General features: G+C 42.6%; 3 protein-coding genes across 8 annotated transcripts in view; 2 read left to right on the top strand and 1 right to left on the bottom strand.

Moving 5' to 3' along the window:
- abr (ABR activator of RhoGEF and GTPase) overlaps nucleotides 1–8,436 on the top strand; it is a 137,245-nt gene extending 128,809 nt beyond the window's left edge. For all 6 annotated transcript variants that reach the window (XM_071898318.2, XM_071898320.2, XM_078286465.1 and 3 more), the window contains 7 exons: nucleotides 1,959–2,018; nucleotides 2,623–2,732; nucleotides 3,175–3,314; nucleotides 3,704–3,838; nucleotides 3,964–4,069; nucleotides 4,323–4,476; nucleotides 6,771–8,436. In XM_071898318.2, the coding sequence (XP_071754419.1) occupies nucleotides 1,959–2,018; nucleotides 2,623–2,732; nucleotides 3,175–3,314; nucleotides 3,704–3,838; nucleotides 3,964–4,069; nucleotides 4,323–4,476; nucleotides 6,771–6,860 (795 nt within the window). In that variant the 3' untranslated portion in view covers nucleotides 6,861–8,436. The remainder of the gene's footprint in view (nucleotides 1–1,958; nucleotides 2,019–2,622; nucleotides 2,733–3,174; nucleotides 3,315–3,703; nucleotides 3,839–3,963; nucleotides 4,070–4,322; nucleotides 4,477–6,770) is intronic.
- A 2,156-nt stretch (nucleotides 8,437–10,592) lies between these two features.
- timm22 (translocase of inner mitochondrial membrane 22 homolog (yeast)) lies at nucleotides 10,593–13,658 on the bottom strand. The gene is made up of 4 exons (XM_071898381.2): nucleotides 13,393–13,658; nucleotides 12,624–12,820; nucleotides 11,511–11,583; nucleotides 10,593–11,409 (listed from the first exon to the last, which is right to left on the bottom strand). Exons 1-4 carry the CDS (start codon nucleotides 13,652–13,654, stop codon nucleotides 11,333–11,335), a joined length of 609 nt encoding a protein of 202 aa, XP_071754482.1. The 5' UTR covers nucleotides 13,655–13,658; the 3' UTR covers nucleotides 10,593–11,332.
- Nucleotides 13,659–24,346: 10,688 nt separating this feature from the next.
- Nucleotides 24,347–25,348, top strand: part of specc1 (sperm antigen with calponin homology and coiled-coil domains 1) — a 65,363-nt gene continuing 64,361 nt past the window's right edge. The window contains exon 1 of the mRNA XM_071898344.2: nucleotides 24,347–24,561. The gene's annotated coding sequence lies outside the window, so the exon portion shown is untranslated. The remainder of the gene's footprint in view (nucleotides 24,562–25,348) is intronic.

The raw sequence follows: 25,348 nt of genomic DNA, 5'->3' as shown, positions 1-25,348 counted from the left end.
GGAAGTGCGGTCCAGACCTTGAGAATGCGAGTGGTGAAGTAGATCAAGTGACTGAGCCAAACTGCATCCCCGGTCGGACCCCCCAAGAGACTGCCAAGGGGAAATGTGGGAAACATGAGTGCCATCCTTCTTTCCCGAAGAACACTTAGTGACTGTCTCGGTGCAGTTGTAAAGCAGCGATATCTGGCCACCTCCCAAAACAACAGCTTCGCTTCTCTAGAACCGGCAAGAACCAGAGAAGACGAGGCTCGACCAGAGGTTAAAAAGAATGCAGCAGCTTAGAGGATAATGCCGGCCATGGTGAACGTTAAGCCCGATTTCCAGAGTGCCTCTTCTCCCTTATGAAATTCCTGGGTTTTTTTTTTTGTAACCTGTAGCTTTCCCAGATGTCCTACCTCTGACCTACTTAAACATTTTGAAACGGCTTTCATAGCAGATAAGAAACAAGCTTTTTATTACCTTTAGGTCTGACTGATTTGTGCGTCTACATGTCAAAGAATAAAACTTGCTTACTTAGCACCTTATTCTAGTCCATTTCATAGGAAGAACTGTCAGGTGGAAGACCTCTCTTCCTCAGCTGAGAGGCTTGAAATGAGGCGGGATGTAATCCGGACAATGTTACCAATTAGTGAGAAGTGGTCTAAGGCGGGACGTCCAACAAACAAAAGCAAAGATGGTGGTGAGAGTTTTGGGTGAAACTGACCAAGCTTGTCACAGTCACATTTGGATTTTTTATTTTTGAATTTCAGAAACCGACTTTGTTCTGATGACACATCTATGCTACTATGTGCCTCCTTCCTTGTTCCAAAGTTTTCTTGTCCCGTTCGTCCAATGAAGGCATTCTGAATGCACGCATTAATTGGAAGATTTGGTTGATAATTTGGTTTTGGTGTCATTTGGAGTTCAATAAAAGCAAACGGCATTTAGAGGGCGGGAGATAAGTCACATGAGAACTGTTTCTCTGATAATAGCCGGTAAAAATCCAGGAATTTTTAGAGGGGGGCGAGGGCAGCTGGAAAATGGGCTTAACATTCACTGTGGCCTGAAATATCCTTTACGTCAACATTCCTGCATGGCGCGTACATCTGTCTTACTTCATGTACTTTCTGCTCATTCAATGTGATTCTTGTTCAGTGAAATGAGAAGAGGTAAATTTGATCCATGGGTATAAGCGCCTTAGCTTTGGTGGGTGAATGGCCTGTTTGATTATGTGTGAAAGAGGAGCTTTTGTGTGTCCTAATGTCGATAATTTGTGTCAATTAGGCATGGACTGAATGTCTACGGTACATACAACCACACGTATAGGGACACAGCACCCATAGTTCACCGCTACTTCTTCCTCATAGGGGGCTGCAGCGCATTTCTCCTCATCAGATGTTGGCTTCCTGGGAATTTAATAAGGAGCAAAATAAGAGACAATTTTGAGGTTCCCAGGACTTTCCGTTTTTTTATATATATAGACAGGCCTGTCTGGGAATTTCCCCAGGGGGGTAAACAGAAAGACAGTGAGTTCTTTTTTTTTTCTCTTAGTAGTAGTAAATATACCCCTGATCCATGTTGGAAAGGCTTGGGTTGGAAAACTGTTTTGGTGACCTGGCATGAGAGATTCAAACTCTCAACCTCTTCTGTATGATGGAGACGACAGACTGGTTGGCTAGAGAGAGAAAGCCTGTCATGGATGTGTCGGTGTTAAACAGACTGTGGACAGATGAGATGGTTAGGACATAAGAGTTAGAATGCTATGGTCTGAGAATGATATTAGGCCCCATTGGTGTTTTCCACCATACTATATTTCTGTGGTGGTCCATATGACGATGCTCGTAATCTGATTATTTGATGAAGCAGTGTCCTAAAGGTGAATCTCCTGCTGTATGAAGGGATTAATATGCCCTTATAAGGTCATGGAGTCTCCAAAAACATATCATCTAATGTTTTTCTCTCTCTCTTGTGTCTTTCAGCTGGACCCTCAGACAGTGCAGTCCAAGAACTGGCACATGGACGTCATAGAGATGAACGGGGTAAGACGCACGTGCAACGTCTCTGATGGTTCCCTAAACAATCCCATGCTCATGTTTCAGCCACGCTAATAGAAATTGGACTGTCATGTTGATTATGACACATATAGTATTATGGTTGGCCAGGGCGATGGAAGGTTGGCCAACTTTCCTGATTGCACAGTGTTTTGTACAGCGGTCACAATCTAACAGCGCTGTATCCTCTTACACCGCAGCAGTCAAGTCAAAGTGAGAGTTGTGTTGAGAGTCGTGTGCTTTAAAGCCCCGATCCAGAAACTTTATGCACTCACAGATTTTCGAAGGGTAGAACTTGCTGATAGAAAAGGATCTGTTCATAATTTTGAGGTCTATTTTGCTCCAAAGTTTAGAAACAATCCAAATGTCTAAAAGTGCAGCTTCAACGTATAACATTCTATGATTGCATCAATAGCGCAGTGTAGAAATTCCAGCATGAATAAATGTCTCCAAATCAATGAATCACTATGTAAACAAAGACAAATCCGAGGCTCATAAAGGGGCCCCCAATCCTGCATCAGGGCTTTTTTTTATGCTGGCTTCTTAGAGCGATGTATAGTTTACTGTAGCTGTGTTGTGTGTTTATCGACAGATCAAAGTGGAATTCTCCATGAAGTTTACGAGTCGGGACCTAAGCTTGAAGAGAACGCCGTCCAAAAAGCAGAGTGGGGTGTTTGGAGTCAAAATCAACGTGGTGACGAAGTAAGTCCATTCCTTGGATTGAGACCAAAATGAGTAAACCCACTTACTACCCTCATGAAAGCACGATTAGGGGGGGAAAAAATAGTGCAGATCTTTGAACAGGTTTCCCAAAGGTCATGGAATCTCTGGAATATCATGGAGAAGTGTATTCCAGACAGGGAAAGTCAGGGAATTTGATGCATTTCTCTGGGGAAGTCAGGGAACATGAGGGAATTCTTGAAATGGGTCACTTTACAGGAATATACCAGAATGTATTTTACAACTCACACATGCATTGCATTAGATGGAGGTTTTTTAGCTGTTTTTCTCCACAGCGAGCCCAGCTGTAGTGGAAACCAGACTGTTGACCCCTTTAGAACTTTTCTGACCTGAAAAACAACACACATACACACTCGCATTATCAGAGAAGTAGCATTGCTCTGACTGGTGATTCCCTCCGCAGGCGCGAGCGCTCCAAGGTGCCTTACATAGTCCGCCAGTGCATTGAGGAAGTGGAGAAGAGGGGGATCGACGAAGTGGGAATCTACAGGATCTCAGGGGTGGCCACCGACATCCAGGCCCTCAAAACAGCATTTGACACCAGTAAGACTACATTCACTCTGTGTCTCTGTCTCTCTGTTTCTCAGATTTGTAGGAAATGTCCATCAGGGAGGCCAGGAGGGAGATGAGGAGCAACAGCTGTCAATTATATGTTGAATAACAGTCTTTTAGCTCTGATCACGGTTTACCCCACAGAGGCCGAGCGAGCCGAGCTCAGTATCAACCTGCGTTTACGTCTGTGATTAGAAAGCATGTCTGCATCTGTCTCTGTCTGGATGTTGTGTTAGCGAGTGCATTACATCATTCCTGGAGACAGAATGAGACGAGAGCAGCTGTGTTATTGTGAGTCTGTAATAATTTAGTCTCTTCTGACTTTTTTTTCCTGTCTGCCTGCCTTCCGTCTCTGCCTCCCTACTCTCTCTCTCCTGTAGATACCAAAGATATCCTGGTGATGCTGAGCGACATGGACATCAACGCCATCGCGGGAACTCTGAAGCTGTACTTCAGGGAGCTGCCGGAGCCCCTGCTCACCGACCGCCTCTACCCCGCCTTCATGGAGGGCATAGGTGTGACCATTCTCCTCTCAGCCTCGAACCCTAGGCCAGGAAGTGTGTGATTGTTTTAGTTTTAGGTGCTGGAAAGACTGATAAAGGGCTGTCCTGACATCATTTTGGCTCTCCTTCCTCCTCAGCTCTCTCAGACCCGGCAGCCAAGGAGAACTGTATGATGCACCTCCTGCGCTCCCTGCCCGACCCCAACCTCATCACCTTCCTCTCCCTGCTGGAGCACCTCAAGAGGTACACACACACACACACACATACACACGCACAGACACCCACTGCTCACCTAAAGATCCAGGGAAAGTCGACTGAGCAGCCTTGTTCTTTTTCCAGCGATGCCCTGCTTCACATTCCCACCTGGGAGCCTCCCACAGTCTCCTACTGTTTTTTATACATTTGTTATGGCTGCCTTTGACAAAATGGAACACCTCACACCCGTTTGTCCTGTGACCTTCCTGACCGGCCCGTTGCTGTTTGTTGGTTCCTGCAGGGTGGCGGAGAAGGAGCCCATCAACAAGATGTCCCTCCATAACCTGGCCACCGTGTTCGGCCCCACTCTGCTCAGGCCCTCGGAGGCGGAGAGCACCAAGGGACAGCACATCACCACCGCCTCCGACATCTGGTCACATGACGTCATGGCACAGGTACTGACGTAGTGTGTGTGTGTTTTTAGCTGAAACAGGCTACTGCGGTACTTAATCAATACTAAATTACAGTCTGTTTGTATATCTTTCAGAATATTTAATGATCGATACTTCTGTTTTTGGGGTTACTTTGATACATTTTGTGGGTAAATCTGTTGAATGTGGCTAAAAACCTGCAGACCTTATACCTCTAATAATATTAATTCTAGGCTCCTGATGACTGTTTTGTACACATTCTAATAAAACCACACATTTATCTGACATGGCATATTACATCCATACTCCAAACTAGTGTCAGGTGCCCTCTTATTCCATTCATTCTAAATGCATATGCTTGGGATTTAGTAACCAGTTTTCCCATGTTGGGGAACGCTTGGTTGTTATTATACAATCTTCCTGTCTTTTGAGGGAGTGAAACTGAGCATGGGCATCCCACTGTGAGTGAACACAGCAGATGGTAGATTGGTGCGCACATGCGTGTTTTGTGGGTCGGTACATGTGTTTGGAGAATTGGTTTTCACTCCCACGTCGCTTTGTGACCCATGTCACTGCGGTCTATTCTCCCAGCTGTATTTAGGCTGTTGGCCATCTATTCATCTCTGCTGAGAGATGAGTTTCCTGTGCACAAATGTCTTTTTTTGGCAGCGTAAACACCATCCAGAGTAAATCATCATAAATGGGGGAGCATGGACATGCAGGAGGCCCTGTCTCTCCATTACAGTAAAGCTGAGTGTTTGTATTGGGGCTTATTTAAATTCTAAATGTTTATTACATTAGTATACAAAGTGTCAAACACCATAGACTGATGCTTCCGCAGGCATATCCTGAATATAATCTCATATAGGGACTTGAGTGATGTATTTGCTCTATTTAACAAAATGAAAGACAGGGAATCAGTCGCTCCTAGACAGTTGCGGTCTTTTGGAGAACAACGTCAAGCCCACTGACTCACGTAATGGACCTTCTCTCCTGAGTTTTGTAGGCAACAGTCAAATGTATAGTTTAAATCCAATTACTAGCCAGCAAGCCATTTTCCTGGTGAGCAGCTAGCAGCATTATAACAAACAGTAAAGCAAATTAAATTTTCCAGGCATATGCCCTTCTGGGTGAAATTGATTTAAGGGGAAATTAAAGGAAAATTGCAGAACATAAGAGAGGGGAAACATTAGAATGATTTACCTATTTTCATAACAGATTTTCTTGATTTTTTCGTCCCATTGAGGTCAAGAATCTCCATTTTTCAAGGGAGACCTGGCCAAGAAAGAAGCACCAAGACAAGCATAATAGCCGAGTAAAATTTCCTACAAGCGCTGCAACAGGCAGAAGTCCAATATCATAGCAGCAGACTCATGGGCCAAACCTATTTAAATATTAACTAAAAGCAAAGACAGCTTCTTACTGAGTCTGCCATAAAATCCCTTATTTTATCACTCACCAAGAGAGACCAGCTCTTCCAGTTTTAAATCTTTCTGCAGTGAGCTCCAAGAACAGGGAGCAGAATACATGAAGGCACTTTTTGCCAAAGTCAGTTCTGGCAACTTTTTTTTAAGATCTAAAAACACAAATAATGAGGAAGCAGAGTGGCCTTACAGATAAAAATGTACCAATGAATAAGTCTATGAGTGTGGGCCAGTCAACCCAAGCATAAAAAGTACAAGGAGGCATGTAAATATAAAACATTGCCATAATCCAGCACTGGCTAAAAAGTGCCCGAGTTGATTTTTAGATGCAAAAAAAACAAAAACAAACATGTTCCTAAAATAAAATCCCAATTTCTGTTTTAATTTCTTAGCAAGGTGCTGAATATGTAGCCTGTGAGAAAGCTAGTCATCAAGTCAAATTCCTACATATATACTTACTGTAACATTCAAGAGGTTCAGTCACTTTTCAATAGGTTGAAGATGTTTTGGCCTGTTGAGTTGAGGCATACTGGAGCTGCACAGGGTTTGTTTTAACCTTCATAACACTCAGGCTGCTGGTAATCATTAGGGTGCGACCAGTGTGGGTTTTTGAGGGCTGAAACTGATTTTTTTCAGATTTATATCTTGAAAATAGACAGTTTCCATGCGAAGAATTCAGTGTTTCCCTCACAATTTTATTTTTGGCAGGATGGAAAAGCCTCTTCAACGGCATTTATACCACAGGACACTAATTATATTACTACTACTACTACTACTACAACTATTAATAATAATAATACTGTTTACACACAGAAACATGCACACAAGGCTTAATCTCTCTCTCTCTCTCTCTCTCTCTCTCTCTCTCTCTCTCTCTCTCTCTCTCCTCCTCAGGTCCAGGTGCTGCTGTACTACCTGCAGCACCCTCCCATATCCTTCGCCGAGCTCAAGCGCAACACACTCTACTTTTCCACTGACGTTTAAGGTGCTGGGGGGGGGGCGCCGTCACCCGGAGACGAGAGACCAACACAGAGAGAGAGAGAGAGAGAGACTCCATATGAACCCCCCGTCCCTCCATTCCTCCCTCCCTCCCTCACTTTTCCTCTCAACTGTACAGACCCCCCCTCCACCCCTCTCCAAACCCCTCCAGTCCTCCCCCTCCCTCCCTCCCCTCCTCCGCATCCCCAAAGAGAGATGGAGTCAAACATGTAGAGGGGGGTGGAGGATATTTCCTGGTCCCCTAGTCACGTCTTGTGTCATGTGTGTGTGTGTGAGGAGAACAGTGCCGCCCCTCGCTCTCTGCCCCCCCCCTCCCCCACCCAGGAGTGGAGGGAGCAAGTGGAGCCCCCCCCGTCCTTCCGTCCGACAACACGGCATGCTGGGAACACGGCGGTTAAACGGCATGTTGCCGCGCGGGATCACCGCTGGGTGTGTGGTGTTGTCATCTGGTGAGCCCTATTCCAGACACTGGTATCTCAGAAACTGGCCGAGTCAACCCCCCCCGCAACTTGATGCTTTTTTTTTTTGTTACGTTTGTTTGTTTTCCCTGTTCAGAGGCATTCCAGAAAAAAAATGGCATTTACATATTTTATAAATATAATTTTTTGTTTAAAGGCCGTTTTGTTTCCTTTTTCTCTCTCTCTGGCTTTGTGCATGTGACGGAGGAGGGCTGGGCGTGTGTGTGTGACGATGTGGATGCGCCTGAGAGTGTGTGTGTGTGAGGTGAAGGGACTATGAGGACTTTTGAGGTTCAGAAGTGGCCAGGAAGCCATCTTAGTGAATGGCTGGCATCACGTCTCTCTGTATTGACAAAGTAGAGAGTACTGCCCTCCACCGCGAGTCTTGGCCAAATTTGCCCTATTTATTTTAAATATATATATTATGTGTGCCTGTACAGTTCTGTGCAACTAGAGAAATGCTCTAAGGAGTCTGTTTTTTGAAGTTTATTCAGGTAGTGATGTTATTTTTTAGTCTAATTTTCTCATTCACCATGTCCATGGTTGGTAAGCTGTACTGAAACGGATCAGCGGAACAAAGTGTAAAGTCTGCCAATTGATTTCAAATCACGTTCTAGAGGAGAAAGAGCACTCTGTGACATGAGGGTTGTTGGGGAAAAAAATAAACGACTAATGGAACATTAGCTTTTTTCTTGTTGTTGCATTGCAAGCCTGTTCCAAGTGTCTTACTGCACCGGTATAATCTATGGGATGATTTGTGTAGTTGCCCTCATTGCATGTTCAGCTTGTCAATCAAAACAGGCCGGGTAACACAAAGGTAGGTTGTCTCCGCAAGGTCCTCGCTAGACTGGCAAAAGCCCATCACTGCTCTGTACAAAGCCAACCTTTCTGCTATCAAGCCTGCGACATATCTTAAAATACTGTAAGCACTGCTAGATGAGTACTATTTGATATTTTTAATATAAGATGAAAAGAAAATCAAAAAATGTTGTATTTTACTTCCTTTGAGAAGAATTTCAGTATACTGTAATAACGAGGCTAAATGTCAATGTGAACTTTTTTCCCCTTTTTTTTAGTAAAATAAAAGTTACAAAACACTGTCATCTTGTGTCTCTTTGTGTTGAGTTTCAAGGTCATCTGCACAAACAGAAATGCTGTCTTCTCAGAAGCCAATGGATTAATAACAGCTCATTCAATCACTGATGAACTTGTTGTGCATAATGACATTTTTGATGTAAACATTTTGTAGAATGCCAGGTAAACAAATGACAGGAAACACCACCATCCCATCCAAGGGAAGAAGACAGTAAAACTGACAAACATTAATGCAAATATATATAATTTTCCTTGTTACATATGAAACACTTAAACCACTCACATCTGTAAGCACAGTAGGTAGTGGGTTCCTCCACCCTGAAAGACTGCAGAACATCCTGTCTAAATGACTACATCATCGGTTTTTTTTTACATTATCACCACAAGTACCGCTTTTTAGTTGTGCACTATCACAAGTAAGCACCAACTTTTGTACATATGTATCTCCAGTCATGTGTATGTCTTATACATCGTTTTTAAGTTATAGGTTCAGAGTTTGCATATAGCCCCCCCTGCTGGTCATTTTTTAAATGGTTGCCAGTGACTGACAATGGAGGCTGATCTCCTGGGTTGAAATATTTGGGGCAGAAGGGAGGAAGTGGAGTTGTGTGAGTGAGTTGAGTTTTTTTTCCATTATGTGCAGATATGTGTCAAGTACTACCCACAAAAACTCTAGGGTTTGTTTTGTTTTTCCATCTGTAGTTGGATTCCAAGCTCTTTCAAAAACTACACATGAAAAATCAAGTACAGTATTGTTTGGTGGGTCCTTTCCCAACACAGCCCCACACATCATTAGAACGAAAGCAATCATCTGATTGGCCCGTTCAGTTCCCCCCCTCACTTCCTTCCTCTGGAGTGACTCACTTGCCTCCCTTGCAGTCCTACAGACATTAGAAGCCATCAGCAGGCTCAGTGTAGCAGTGTGCTGGTTACAGGGTCATGGGACGTTAGCCTTATAGTGAGACCAGAGGCATTTTTGAAAACAGACGCCTAAGGTTTGCAACGGCCCTGCAGCTATAAATGTTCCCTCCCACTCCCCTCAGATCTGTGTAACTTGGTACTTTCATCACAAAGTGCACGATTCCTCCAAGGCAGCGCCCTCAGCTGCATGACTAGGCAGCGACAAGATCAGAAATCCAACTCTCTTGTAGCACAAACATTTCCCCGAGCCGACATTCACGTTTAATTGATGCCTCATCTCTGTTAATGTAGAACATTAATATTTCCTGACTGGTTTTTCTCCTCTGTTAGTACAGATGAGTGTGCCAGCAGCAACTCCCACTAAACAAAGTCACATGAGTCACCAGGTAAACACTACATTTACCTACATGTCTGCCAATAGTCACTGCTTTTAGTTTCATTTATTTGACCAATACAATCCAATAATTAGGCTTCCTTTACTGTAGCTGTTCATTTACCAATCTCATTTATATGGTTAAACAGCCTGCTACAAGCTGTGTGTAAATTCACTTGATCACCGTGTTCAAAATGTATGCAGTCATGGCACTAAAAGCCACATTAGATGAAATTTTCCACCAAAAGACATACAGTATGTTATGTTAAATATTACAGATTCAAAGCATAGACACTCTATGAAATCAAAACCGTTTTTCAATATTTCTTCTATCAGTCAGCAGCACTGCGTTGTATTTCCCTCAGTCTCTACAAACTGTAACAAAATTATAAATCATCTAAGATGTTAAATATAAATCCGGCTCATAACCAATTCATTACTTTGCTTTAATTTCCACCACTTGACCCACTTATTTATTTTTAGGTGTCCCTGAAAACTTGGCTCTCGTAAGATGGTATGAAGTTCCTTTAAAACAAATGAGTTTTCCCATGGTTTGGAACCAAAATGTTGTTTGGGTTCTAGTCATGATTAATGTGACAACAACTCCCCCAAACTTATTTATAGTTCTGTAATGGCTTCTTCGTCCCCTTTTGAGCTCAGGCCCGGGACAGCAGTCCTGGTTCATTTTTATTAACGGTTGATTTTGCATTGTAAATTAAAAAAAAAAAAAACATTTGACAAGAATGAAGGAAATTAGGAAAAAAAATAAATAAATAGATTCAAACTGGAATAAAATCAAGAAAAATGTTATTAAAAGGCAGTGAACAATTTTGTGTTCATGGACGCTCAACTTTAAAGTTCCTCATGAGATACTGACTGTAGGAAAACAATATGAGCCGCCTGTGTCTCATGTCACTGATGTAACTTAACATTATACTGAAACATTTAAATTTAGCCAATTAAATCTCGCCAGTCAGAGGGCAAAACAAATCACTGGCAAGACTTCTTTGCATGAATATTCATGCCTGAAGTAAACACTCCCTGCCAAAACAAGGGGCTTTGAATGGAGGCAATGCACAAGATAACAAAAAAAACAACTTTAATATAAATATTCCTAACATGGATGAGTTAGTAACACACATCAATGTTCTGAAACAAGAAACATGTTTATCTGAGTGATTTAAGTTAAACTTCAAGAGAAATCTAAGGGAAGTTTCTCTTCTTCTGTGGTCTGGAATTAACATTTTATCACGTCTCTGTAGTTTTGACACGGATCCAGACCAACTCTGGTCAGTTCCACACTGATTAGGTAATTTATGGAGATTCTCCACATGAAGTTGGGAAACTGTAAAACTGATGAAAGTAAACATGAGGAAATACGAGACTGGACTTCTCCAGCTCACTGTGGCGTCATTCCACACCGCAGAACACAAACAGGAAACGGTCACTAAGACCAGGAAGGGTTCTGCACCGATCCTCCATCTGCATGGAGGTATTGTCAAGGTTGGATTTCACAGGATGTGAAGTTTCATTGTGTGGTCCAGACGTTCGTTCAATCTCCCACCAGAGTTCATGTCCATAGACTTTGAGTCCCTTCTCTCCTCTGTGGCTCATCGTAAGTAATATTCAATAGCAGCGGAGAACGCAGCAAAGCCTCCACATCCCAGCACCCCGGCCTTCAGACCAGCTGCACAACAGAGACAGAAATGTCAGCACAAAAAAACATAAATTAATGAATCACCATTAACCGCATTTGAAACATCAAAGTAAATGTGCTGGGTTACATACCGCGGAATCCAATGGCTCCCCCAGTAACACAGCCGCTGTACACTGCGTTTTTCCAGTCAGATTTTCCTCTGTGCTGCAAACACAAAGGTACAGTGTACAGAGGTAAACAAAACGTTCAAGAAAAAAACAACAACAAATCAAGTTTAAAGGCTTATATCTTATAAGACAATGTTACTGCCAAACGTTGTGTGTGGGCTGTGAGGGCCATCGATATGCTATACATCATTCAGGAAACTGAGTTAAACTGTAGGGTCAAAGAGACCCTTGGTTGTTTTGTATCATAAGATGAGTTTTTTGATCTGTCATACTTAATCTCTGTGTAATAACCAGATATTTGGGGTTAATCTTTGCTTTACAGAGCTTCATATACATCACAACCAAGAAAATCAGTAACAGTAAACCATTTCACCACAAGAGGGCGCTATGATACCACTCAGAGAAACTTAACTCTTACCTAGTGAGGGGGACAGAACTGGTATAGTATTCACATAACACCTCCAATATATTTCATCAAAGCCATAGTATCATAATTACAATATGGGTATTTATATTTCCCAAAATAGTTACAAATTCTGTCCAATTGCCACCAGAGGTCTGTTGGAGCAAGGCTGCTAAGCCAATGAATGCATCAAAATAAATATAGTACTACTCTCCAATCAGTCTATAGTCTATTTATTGCTAAAGAAACTCATCCTTTCTTATTTATCCATTTGTTTTTAGCTCCTGACACCCATTTTTGTCAAATTAGAGTTCTAAAGCATCTTAAAATGAGTCCTATATATTATTATTATTTTAAAAACTTCATTATGTAGTCGTGTGATGGGAATTACGTTCACACAAAGGTGCTGGTTTTGCACAAGGTGAAAGTAGTTAGTTTCAGTGTGTTTGATGCTGTGGTGCTAAGGCCTGTAGGGGTGAATCCAGCAGTTTGTCTCATTTTCCCACTGAAAGTAGCCTTGCAGCGACCCACTGCATGTTGTGTCCAACTTGGCACAGAGTGAGGCTCATTCACTGAATCTGATATTGGGACAACATTCGTCCTTTTGAAAGTGTGCATGCTTCCTTCACCCTCAGCCCACCACCAGCACCAAGAGGAGGCTGGGTGTGACCTACTGATTCAATGATGCACTCTGTACAGGAGAACATGGCGCCCACGATGGCAAAGTTCTTGGCGTAGGACATCCCCCTCTGGCCCATGTCTTTGAGGACTTCCCGGGCCGTTGGTGTTTTCAGGGGGTCTTTGGGGTCGAAGCCCACGTTGGTGTCGATGCCTGCTGTGAAAACACCAAACGCCCCGCCAAGCACAAAACCTGCAGAAAACAAAGAATCCAACATGAATGTCTAAACAATAAATAACAGTAGAGACCAACGAAACGTTTCAGGTTGCTGCATGCACACTCCTTTTTTCCTATGAACAACACTGTTGGAGAAATACTAGCCTTCAAATGCCTGGTCTTGTAAACATTTTGAGTGTTTCCACAATATGCAACCAGATGTAACTGACTTGATGTCACTGCTGAGAGGTTTGCAATTGCTCCTGTACATGTGTTTAGCTCTGCCACGAGTAAAAGTGTAGGGAGGTGTAACAATAATGATCTTGGATATGTATCAAATCACGGAAAACTACTACAACACTCAAAATTAAATGGGGCCAAAAATCGCAATGCCCAAGCCCACCCCTTCCCAAAAGCATCACTGTGCCCTTTGACCCCTCCAACCACTGGCTTGCAGTGTTGAGCTTGGAGATATGACAGTCAAAGCTGTGATAGTCACAGCACAAAGTAATGGAGCTGAGGACACACACAGACACACACACACACTCAGCCGCTGTCAAATGTATATGTTATCTTATCGTCAATGTCAAAGTAAGCTCCCACTGTACCTCCAACACAGGCCAAAACCGCCTTGAAGCCGCAGCTCTCCATGCCCCGCTCGATCATCTTCTGCTCGTCGCTCTTGTGGGGCGTCGGCAGGCCAGCCATAATGGCGGGGTTTAAGTCCTTTACTGGCCTCTTTTCACCGATAAGATGATCCAGAAGCATACTGTACTGAAACTGCTGGCCGTCCACACTCAAGCTAGCCGAGGTCGGCCCTTGTGAGTCGGTGGAGGCAGCAGCATTTCCAGCAGCCGTGGACGCAGCCATGTTTCCCAATGACAGCGCGTTGAGTAAACATAACCAACGATGAGCAAGTGCAGATTCTTCATATTTGCAACGCCTAACGGGGCAGAAGATAATAAAATGAATGCGTATGTGTTTACCAAAATGCATAAACTGCAACTGAATATATGTTTAAAAAAATAAAATAAAATAAAGCAAATTATTTTGATTGTCATGATATGTTCTTATTCGTATCAGCACATTCGACACAAAGTGAGACTGCAAAGATGACCTTGGCTGGAGTGCCATTGCTGTATTTATTACAACATCTTGTGAACATATTTGCAATCAGTGAGAAGGGGCAATTCAACAGACGTTTACTTTGCAATATCTCTTAAGTGTTATTTATTTAGAAGGCATCAAGTGAAACCTTCTGTGGATAAGAAACAGAGTGGAGTTCCACTTCCAGCTCACTTTCTGTCACCTCAAACCACTTTTTCGTTTCAATGAAACGTAGAACATAATACAGTTGTTGTCATTGTCATATTTTAATTTTATTTTAAGACAGTAACTTGATTCAGAGCCACAAAATGCTAAATGGCCAGGAATATGTGTATGTGTGCACAAGCTTGCTTTTCTTTTGTTTTTCTTTCCATCTTATTTGATTAAAAAAAAAAAAGAAAGAAAAGAAAGAAAGAAAAGAAAAACAAAACAAAAGGGTTTAAGACAAATGTATTTTAGTGGTCATGTATGTGTTTCTCTAAAATAACACCAAAATATGTGACAGAGTACAAGACAAATATGTTGTAGCCTATTTGTTTTCAGAATAAAAAAGAAAAGTTATGACAGTTATGACAGCTTCAGTAGGAAATGTTAAATTTTAACACTAGGGTCTCATTATATTTTGTCTGCTCTCCCCCTCTTTTCGGTCTCTCGTCTCCCCCCTCTGTTTCCTGTCTGTTTCTATCCAGAAGGACTACATATCCCAGAAATCTCTCTGAGCACTGCACCAAACTCGCGCGCTCCACCTAACGGCTCCAGTAATACGGACCGGTGACACTTCTATGACATGCGTGAGGCGCCAGCAGCATCCCGGATCAACAGCAGCACAGCCGCAATACTGAACAGGTGAGATGTATTACTACTCATTTTCTCGCTCTTCTACAGCGTTTCCCCCTTTTATTATCAATTTCTTGAGTTCAAACGTGTAAACTTTATCGTTGACGCTTTTCTTTTACGACCATTTTTGCCGGTCGAAATTGAAGAAGCTGTCAGAGAGAGTCGCTGGGATCAGTTGGTTTGGCTAACGTTAGTTTTACTTGACAGCAACGCCAAACTGACTTTGATGACTGCTTGCTTGTTGTTGTCTGACAGTCACCGAATAGTCTCCCGAGTTTCCTTCAAATTAAACATTAACTCATTCTTAAACAGAGATTCGACAATATCTGTCATTAAATTAAAGAAAGACGTGTTGTTTTCACATAGTGTGTGTCACTGTTTGTTTGTAGGCAGCAGGTTGACAGCATTAATACGGGTCAGTGTCTTATTTTACATTTCCCTTGGTGCAGAAATTCATCCTGAATCCTGAAATTCATCCTGAATTTCTCCGTTAAGTATTTTAGCATGTGGAGTCGTGAGTTCAACAGGATTCTTCTTTCTGTAGGCTTGATGAATATTCATATCTGTCTGTATTATACAGAGACGTTCTTGGCTCAGGTTTTATACCACAGAGTTCAACCACGCATGCACGGTAATAGTATTAGTATTGCCAAAGGGGTCTGGTGATGGTAATGTTTTACTTAAGCACCTCCATGAATTTCCTCCTGTCTGGAGCGACATGTCAGTGAATATTTCCCCAGCTGCAGTGGTAAAATTGCAGCTGGAATAGCCTCCTGTTTGGGCTTGTGGTGGCTGTAAGGCTGCCCTCTTGCTCCAACTTTTTCATTTAACTATCCAGTAAGTTCCTTTTTATCATCACGTTATAAGGCTGTGAAACAGTAAAGGGTTTTCTCCTAGGCCTTTATTTAGTTATTTAGCACCTGCTTCTTGCAAAAGACCTTTTCTCATTTTTTCCTCACTGACTTTAAACAGGGAAATGTACTGTCAGATCAGTTGAAAATGAATTTGCCAAATTAGCTATATCACTTACGTTTACCCTCTAGTTTACATAAATTTTGCATTTTGCTGCCAATGGCAAGTTGCCTTTCAAACCACTTCAATGCACCGTGAGCAGTTTTTCTTCACATGATCAGCCAGCCATTTGTTCCTCATTAGGCCAGTCCTATGTGAAGCAGTCAACAAGGCTTTGTTGTTTAGTCTAGTCATCTGTGAAGGTTTGTAGTTTATTTCTTTAATAGATACTTAAGTGCTTCGTTATGGGACAGTGAGTTCTGACTAAGCTACTGTGCCTAATTGTACAGTTGCCCTATTTACTTGTAAACTTCATTACCAAACATCAAATCATTGTCTAAAAAGTGATGCTTGAATAAACCTTTGCTATTTTGGTCATGCTTGCTGTGCACCATAATTGGATGTCTCAGTGATGACAAAAGGGAAAATTATGTTGTAATATATCCTAATTGAAGACCTTATGTTGTAGTCTTGTGTTTTTACAAGAGGTTAACCTTGCATTGGAACATGCAGGATATAGTGCCTGCAATGGGTCTTTTGGGAAAAACCAAATGGGCAACAAATCACAGCTTTCACGTGTTCCTTTTGATAATGCCAGGAAAAAAGTGAGTTCAAATATGAGCAGAGCACCCGTCATTTACCATTCAGTCAATGTGAAAGTTGTTTGTAGGTAATTACACCCCTTGTTTTTCTCATGGCTAACCATCCAAGAAGGGGAAATGGTTGGAAATCTGTCGTTGGCTTCTGGGTCGTGTTCAGAACAGGCTGTCCTCGACAGAAAAAGACAGACCAAGGGAGGCAGGTTTTACGTCAGTGTAACAAGGGACAGTCAGATGATAGCACCGAGTGAACTGAATGCTTCCATTAGGAGTTTTTTTTTAACCTTTATTTAACAAAAAATATTGATCGATGGATGTTCTGTAACTAGGGTCCTGTCTTTTCTGTGTCTCCTGTCATTCATTTCTTAATATTATAAGTTTGAGTGCAGCTCAGAAAATGACAAGGCTTGTCTTGGCTTTACTTATTGTCTCTAAAGAGAGACTTCACAAGAAGCCAGCTGCTGAGGCGATCGCCCCATTTGTAGCTAACCCTGTCTTATTGACTTTGTTATTGATTTCATGGCTTTGTATTTGTCATTGATGGAGGCGTGAGCGTCCCTTACCTGGACTCATTCTCTCAGCGTGTCCTCACAGGGCCTGGACCAGTCAATCTGCCTCCTATTGCACTCACTGCTCCCGTCCTCTGCTGAGCTCATTACCCAGGCAGTTCCTGTCATTGGAGGACCAGGGCTGCTATTTATAGCCAGGGCTATGTGGGGAGCACACAGCCCGGTCCAGTTGTGCAACGGGGGTATGGCTTGTTAGGTGGGACAAAGGATGATGCCCGGTGATCTCCTTGACCGCCCTGCTCAATGGGGCGATTATAAGTGTATGTGTTACTCTAATGGGAATTCAAGGTCCCCGCTCAGTGCTGTCCCACAAAGTCAGGAATATCTTCTACCATTGTTGGTGTCCTGGATTCACTTTTGTCAGCTATAGATTAAGGGACCCTGGCTAGACAATTCGTTGCAGCAATACTGGAGTCTTTTTCATATCTGGTGCATGCGTACAGTATGTGTGCGATGTATGTCCATCTACATGCTGCAAATGACATATGAAATGAGTGGGGGGTGGGGTAAGGACAAAGCCTCAGGAGTCACCTTCTCCAGCTGAGGTAAGCAGGGTGAGAGGCAGATGCTGCAGTGCTGTAATCCTCCACACAGTGAATCAGATGCTCACTGACTGTACTGCACACTCAAACTCTGTGGAAGAAGATATCACCATAATGTTGAGCTGTAGACACAATACAACTCTGACACTCTAGCTCTCAGGCTCTGCTCTGCTCAGGCGAGGTGGGGGCTTGCAGTAGGTATGTGTTGTCTTTACATTCATTTAGATTTGCTGCCTCCCCCACAGCTGGAAAAATGCTTTGACAGCTAGAAAAATGTAAATGCAATGAAAACTCATTGTCTGGCCGTATTGTTCAGCCCACCCAAAAAACAATTGCAATTGCAGTCCAATTGATGCTATTATAAATATCTAAATAAGAGCTCATTTTAAACTGCAACACCTACAGGAACTGATCCTGGAATGAGTTCAAGAGCGAATCTCGGTCTCAGAACCAAAAGTTACACCTACGTCTCCAAAAATGTCTATAGGCCTGTTTACAGCACAAGGTTTTGATGTACTGATCCATAGTGGGTGGTGAATAGACACCCAATTATTCTCTAACCTGGTTGGTTATAGATGTAATACCAGAGAGAGGGGCTGATGGGGCATAGTTTGTGAATCCTGGCCAACAGAACTGTCCAGTGGCACTCAGCAGCGCAGAGTGACCTGACATCACAACAACTAAGCCACTAAGATTAGTCTGAATACCAGTTTTATGCTCTGTGGGATCTGTGTGCCAGAACACTTTTGTCTGTCTGTCTCATTGCCTATCGTACCGTAATTAAACCACATGGCAATTCTGAATGGTGACCCCACTGTTGTGACAGTGGCTCTCGCACTCCTCATCGCGAGGATGTTAGGGAAGTTACTACCGTCATTAGAAACTCATTTCTTTGCCTGGTATGGTCACTCAGCTCACACTCACACGCACATTTAGAGAAAGCAGTCAGTGTGATCAGAGAAGAAAGAGCTGTTATCTATTCCCAAGAGGCAAGGCCTGGTCTGCATACAGTTGGAGTGGCACGTCCTTTGCTGCAGTGGAGGAGGCTCTAATTGAGGAGATAAGGGGAGATGGACAGATTGGAGCAGGAATGGGTACTGGTTTGGCATGCAGTCAGTCCCCTGAATAGCAGCACCTCTGTTCCCGACAGCAGATGAGGCCGCTCAGTAGGCTGCCAGCAGATTGCGGATATTTTGCATGGTACTTTAATATTACTTTTGCCACGCAAAGGCACAGATGGCTGCCAGCCGCCACAGCGCTGCCATTTTACCGTCTTTCAGGTTTTTCTCCTATTCCTTCTGTGATGCATCATCTGCCAAAGGCCAGTGGAGAAAATGCATTGCACTGGCACAGCAACATTCTCTGTCTGAGAGATGTATAGATTAGCTGTGAAGGAAGGTAGCTCCAAGCCTCTTTTCCCCCCGACTCTGTTTTTTTTTTTTGGCCAGGAACGTCCAGGAAACAGATCGCATACTTGTGAAGGAACAGTTTGACTCAGTAACTGCAAGGAATGCTACCGTTTCTTTAAATGGGTCATCTGGGCCAAGTCATTTCAGAGGCAGGGCAGAGATATGGTCTTTGCACATTTATGTCTGGTCCCCTATGCATGCATGGTAGTCCGACAGCAAGAACAGTATCTCTATCTCTTTTTTGATGAAATTGAAGCAGTCAGAAATGTGACGTGTATGCCAAGAATACGACAGATGATTTGATATTCCTTCCAGGTAAACGGGACAAGCGAGTTTATGGTTGACTGTGACATTACACATGTGTGGGTGTGTCATCGAATGTTTGCTTACAGCATTTGAAAGATGTCTGACCCATTGTAATTTCTCTTTTGGCCTCTCTCCATAGAGCTAAAAATTGAACCCACCCACAATGCACATCAAATATCTCTCATGGCAGAAGTTGGTGTACTGTTGGCAACTCGACTGGCACAGAGAAGGGAACACTCCTTTTCGGTTGGACAGTATTTATACACAGCGGCATCGTCATTGTGATATTACATTGCGGAAATTTACTGAGCTCAGTCTAGTAGTCGTCTTTTTGTTTCCTCCCAATTCTCATGGATGCTATGCTAGTGTTTCTATGGAATCCACCCACTCACTGTACATGCAGCCCGGCAGGCAGGAAGGCAGCTGCAGTTCCTGCGACGTGGCTCTGACTGACTATTTATCAGACAAGAACTTTGACACCGTCAGAGCAGGAAGTTTGGCCCTCGTGGGAGCCCAGCTCTGAGAAAGATGAAACGGAGGATGAAACAGATTAAATATGCATGAAGGCCGCAGTAGGAGCTATATCAGCTCCTACTGTATATGGTGAATCCAGGACAGAGCAGGTTTTTTGGGGGGAGATGGGAGATAATGGATGGCTGTGACTCCAGTGAGATTGCACAGTTGAATAATACATCTGTCACTCTTTCTACTGGTACAGCCAAACATACCAGGATGCTAATATTAATGGTCAATAATATATAAATAATAACTTAATATTTTAAGGGTTTAATTCACTTGGCTTAATTCATTTTGGAAAGAATTTACCAACTCAGTTTCCTAAATCAGTATTTTATAAAATGCAGGAGATTATATCCTCAAAAACAGAACTATTTTGTGAGCAAATGTCTTAAGAGAACTTTAATCGTAACCCATAATGTGCGTTGTTTTCATAACTGCAATCACTTTGTAAGAATAGGTGTTAGGCTAATTCTTTAAAATGGTGGCTATGAAAATGAAGCACTTCATTTGTAGTTGAATTTTAAATGCACGACGTGAGGAAATTGCAAACCCCCTTGATGTGTACCATCACATTTTAATGAGCAAGGGTTTCATGCTGAGAGACTACACTTCTCATTTTGAAAAAGTTTGAGAACCCCCGCTATACGGCCCAAAGACCAGCCAAACAACCTATTGATCTACAGTCAGATCTGACTAAGGAAATTATCAACTCAGCACTTTTTTCACTCGCTCTGTTTGCCTCTCATCTCTTTTTGATGTAAAAGATGCTGATTTAAGCAGCGGCTCTCATCTTTAGGCTATTTCATATTCTGATGCTGTAGTAGATATTCTGTGTTTTGGCGGCAAAAGTATCGCCTAGTACTAGAAAGCCTGATTGGGTTTCTCTCTTACTTTCCCCCTCTTTCTTACTTTCTCCCTCTCTCTCAAGCAATGATTGAAATAAAGCTCACCACACAAAAGCAGCTGGCAGAATGGCCAAGAGGCTTCTGGAAGACATAACACACATATACTGTACACACACACACACACACACACACACACACACCTCCTTTGAGCTATTGCTTCCTAGTTGTAGGTTCAGGTCTCCCTATTCCCAGTGGTGCATTTTGAATCTTTTTAAAGTCAGTTAATATTTGTACAGGTGTAGGCATTATAATGCATTTGGCATCTTGGTTTTGCTCACATCTAAGTTTTGCAAATTGGTGTTGACTGCAAAGAAGCCACAAAATTTGCTGTGTTTGTTCTGTGTGAAACTAGGCTACAACCTCAATGATTTATTGCTTTTAGGAAGGAGTCCGTGGCCTGTTGCGTACTAGTTTCAGATCCCCCAGACTAAAGGGGAACCCAGAGGGAGAGCAGAGACTGTCTCACAGCATGGGATACAGACTAATCCTAGACTCTTCCTGTTTCACTTTAGCTGAGATAATGACTTTGCACACACCGCTTCCCTAGGCCCAGGTGCTGCACAGATGCTTTAGAGCTGCCGACGTGGTCAGATGGACACATTAAATACATACATGCATGCACACACACAAACACACACACTCACTTGCCTACTACACATATTACCTACCACAATATGTGCTGTTCACTGATGTCAAATAATAAACAGATATGAAAGTGAAATGGAGCTTAAATACACAAGTTTATACAGCAACAGTGGTCTGTTCTGGACTAACTTACTGGCTGCAGTGCAGATGTTGCTCAGTTGTTTAGGTCTTGTTATAGTAATGTGATATCAGTAGCTAAACGGTAACACTTATCACACCAACAGAAGCAACAGTAAGAGACTCTCCTCTGCTGGGTGTAAGAAGTCCAGTATCCATACTCTTGATTTCCTATGATCTCTTTCCAGCCTTTTTAAATTTTAACATAGGCTGGATGATTCAGAGGTGACTCTGCTTGGCTTTACGTTACTTTGAAATGAGAACAAATAAACTAGTATCTGAGATATTAATCCATCTTAAAATGATCATGCTCCCACTACAGAGCTTCAAGATAGCTAAGAACAACTGCTAATGTCATTCATGTCAATCTTGAAGCACTGTAGCAGGGGCATGATGATTCAAAGCTGGTTTAATAGTTCATGCTCTTGTTTACCTGTTTATACAACAGCTCTGTTCAATCGAATATCATGTTAATCATGTAATGTGTGTGGTTGTGTTCCAAGTATTAATCAGACCCTCAGATGTTACCAGGAAAACAGAATGGCAAGCTTTTATTTTGCTAATAGGCTCAAATCATGCTTGGCTCACACCTTGGGCAGTTTACCTCCATGGTGTGCATTTAGAATGTGAAATGCCTGGCTCGTTGTTAATTTTCTCTCACTGGTTCATCCAAACCATCTGCTCCTTACTGCTACTGTAGTTTATGCTCAGTGGAGGCACAGCTGAATCCTCATAGAGATGTACACTGTAATACAATGCAAAAACACCAGAAAGAGAATTGACAGCTGATTTTAAGTCAGTTTATATTAATGGGGTGCATATTTTTAGAATTATTGCACAGTAAACTGTGATTACATATGAAAAAAACTACTGTATATTCTTTGACACCCTAAAATGGAGGCACATTTGCCAAAAAGGCTGTAGTTTTTGTTTTTTTGGGGGGGATATGTCTTTAAACAACTTTATATTAAAGCTGACAATCCATATTACAGTCATTGTTTCTTTACACATCCTGAGTAAATAGTATGGACTGGAGCCAAAACATCAAATAATGTGTTGTCCTCACATTGTGTATGTCCTGTATGTCCCTAGTCAGTATTGCACAGATATAGGCTACAGTAAAAGTTACCTGAACTTATTTCTTTCTGTTGTCAAACAAAGATGGCTGCTGAAAGTACAGCTAAAAGTGAATTTGACAATTACATTTTTAATCCTACAGTATGTATGCAATTTACTCTCATTTTGTGTATAGTTGTCACAACTTTTGGATGATATAATGAGACTAGGCTTCGGCTGCTGACGTTTGTATGACTAGGATTGAGGAAAAAGCTGTATTTTAAGGCACAATTAGCTGAGTCACTCATTGCACATTTTACATTTGTTTTTACATCCCATGCCACCAAGCTGTACTGTGTCTGCGTGGAGAGTCTGAGTCAGTGCTCTTTCCTGTGCACAGAGAGGAAAAAGGAAAAGCGAGAAAGGGGGGAGAGAAAGAAGGAGGTGACACTCTGGAGGTCCAGTGTGCCTGCTCTTCTCCTCATGTTTCCCTCTGAGGAGTGTGATATTGAGTGTATACTTCACTCAGGCTGGCCCAGTACTCTCACATATCACACAATGACACACGGCCCCTCAGATCCACCCCACCTAGTGAGCATCCAGCCACACAGCTTTATGTTACATCATAATTTATTAATGTTTGGCCTGTTAGTCTAATGGTCTGCTGTTTCCTGTCTCCTCTTTTACCCTTTCGAAAACTGTTTGAATTTAAATGCATGAGATGTTGGTAATAAGGAGGCTTAGGCTAGATGGAAGTCACGCATCTATACATTGAAATTGAATGAGGCTTTATCATTTTGGCTGACTGGTAGTCAAAATCATTGCTGGTCTCCAGTGTGGTGCTGTTAATCAGCAGTTATCACACAGGCAGGCACATGTGTGAACACTGGCAGTGAAGAATCACAAGAATGGTTCAGTGTTTTGACAGCATTTGAAAAGGCTGAATTGAGTCAGGCTGTTGCTCCCAGTAGCAACATTACTTAATCACTGCAGTCAAAAGCATGCAGTGTGTGTGCCTAATCACGCTCCGAATCTCTATGTACAGGGTGTCAAACAGGATGTGGTGCCTTAAAAGCATTCTGAACTGTTTCTCAACCATTTGCAGCGCCCTTTTTAAAAAGCAGCTTTTATGGTGGTGTAGGGGTGTGGTCAAGCCAAGTTCCCCAATTTACCACTCGCCACAAACTGAAGCCTGTTTCATCCCAGCCCAGAGAGCAGTACGCTCTACCCACATGCTCTACGGCCTTGGCATACCGTAGATTGTGGGATCCAAATTAGAACAGTTGGGGAGAGCATAAAATGCAGACCCTTCCACAAATGTTCCGCCCTCACATTAAGAAGTAGTGTTTCTGAGACAAAGACTGGCTTTGTCAGTGTTGTTAGCTGGTTGTTGTTTGGTCTTAAACAGCCTTTGGGAATAAGGAACTAAGTCACAAGTCGATTTTTTCAAAATGTACTGTAGTGAGTCGAAGACATGAATTGGATGCAGTGCACACACTGCATTGAAGCGCAGCAGGCCCTTGCTTTATAGCCTACTTTGTTCCTTATTTCAAGCATACAATGGAGTGATTGTGTTTCACCCACAAACCACACATGATCCCAGGTTAAATCAGATGACAAGCCACTGTCTCAAGTCTCAAACAACAACCGTTAAAACTGTTTGATAACTAATAATAGAAGTCATGATCCTTATTCAGCTGGTGCATAGCCCGGTAGTCTCAATGCCACACGTTAGAGCCTGCCTCCTCCTCCTCCTCCACTCTCCCTTTCTTGCCGTCTGTTCTTCATGAGTAAGAAAAAGTTTGGAAAAACAGTGAGAGAGGAGAAAAACATGCCCATGGGTAAGACTCAGTCCCTCTCTTCCTCTTTGTGTATTTGTGAGAGAGTGAGAGAGGCCATAGGCACACACACACACACACACACACACACACACACACACACAGACATACACACAAAGCACAGCAGCTGGCAGCCTGCAGTACTTCCTCATCCTGATTGCTGTATGGAGGTAGACAGCCTTTGCTCCTGACCCGTCATTTTCGCCCTCGAACTCTCTCTGGAGCTGAGCCGAGAACGAATACTATACTGTGGTGTGTTGTGTTCCGGGGCGCTCAGGCAGGGGGCAGGCTCTTTGACGGCATCCATTACTAAACACGTGAGTGGACTACACTGCTGTTTTTGTTTTTTCCTCTAAGTATTTTCTGTATGATATCAATCCTCCTTCTCCCTCTTTCTCGTTGCTTACCAGCTTGATGTCTCAGATGATATTGGGATACTAGGCTGTTTGATCTCTGAATTAGTCATTGTTTCACAATGTTTTACTGTCTTGCAGAGACAGTGGATATTGTTTTGGTCTGTGATTAATGGCAGTCAGTTTGAAATAGGAAAGTTTGAAATGGGGAAAAACTGAAGTCATTTTATATAATGAGTCAGGAGGAAAGTGACTGAGAACATCTGCTGTGGATATTTTTGCCAGGTTTCTCACATTTCTGTCAACCACTAAGAATACACTTTTGAAAGTGAAACAAGACTTGGGCCAAACCTTCCAATCTATACGGTAGTTTATGCAGGAGTAGTATTTACGTTGCTATAAGAGTTTATGATAGTGGCTGGCCAGAGATTGCTCTATTTAGCCTATTTATGTCAGCCTATTTAAATTTGAGTTTGAGCCCTGCTATCATTTGAGCCAGGCAGGAACACAGGAGAGGATATGATGAAGCAGAGTGACATTCAGCCCAGCATCTTTTCTACAGTCTTCGGCCCTGGCAGCCAGGAGGTGAAGGGATGCTTACTGGTTGAATCACACACATTGCTGCTCTTGTTGGCTCACTGTCAGTCAGCATGAATCTGTAAGAAGGAAGACATTTTCAGGTTATGCCCATGGTATAAAGTGAAAAGAAATCCCTTGATGTAACACAGCTTTAAAGTGTTGGTTGGTCATG

Source organism: Centroberyx gerrardi, chromosome 11 (genome assembly GCF_048128805.1).
Source record: "Centroberyx gerrardi isolate f3 chromosome 11, fCenGer3.hap1.cur.20231027, whole genome shotgun sequence".
Classification (NCBI taxonomy): domain Eukaryota; kingdom Metazoa; phylum Chordata; class Actinopteri; order Beryciformes; family Berycidae; genus Centroberyx; species Centroberyx gerrardi.
The sequence above is the reverse complement of the archived record's forward strand: the minus strand, read 5'-3'. Positions and strand labels throughout refer to the sequence as shown.

Bases quoted from the DNA above. Each gene is read 5' to 3' on its own strand.
- timm22 (XM_071898381.2), bottom strand. From the start codon at position 13,654: ATGGCTGCGTCCACGGCTGCTGGAAATGCTGCTGCCTCCACCGACTCA. The intron at 12,821-13,392 runs GTACAGTGGGAG...TGTTTTCTGCAG, and splicing joins GGTTTTGGCCTGTGTTGGAG to GTTTTGTGCTTGGCGGGGCG. The intron at 11,410-11,510 runs GTATGTAACCCA...TCTGTTGTGCAG, and splicing joins GGGAGCCATTGGATTCCGCG to CTGGTCTGAAGGCCGGGGTG.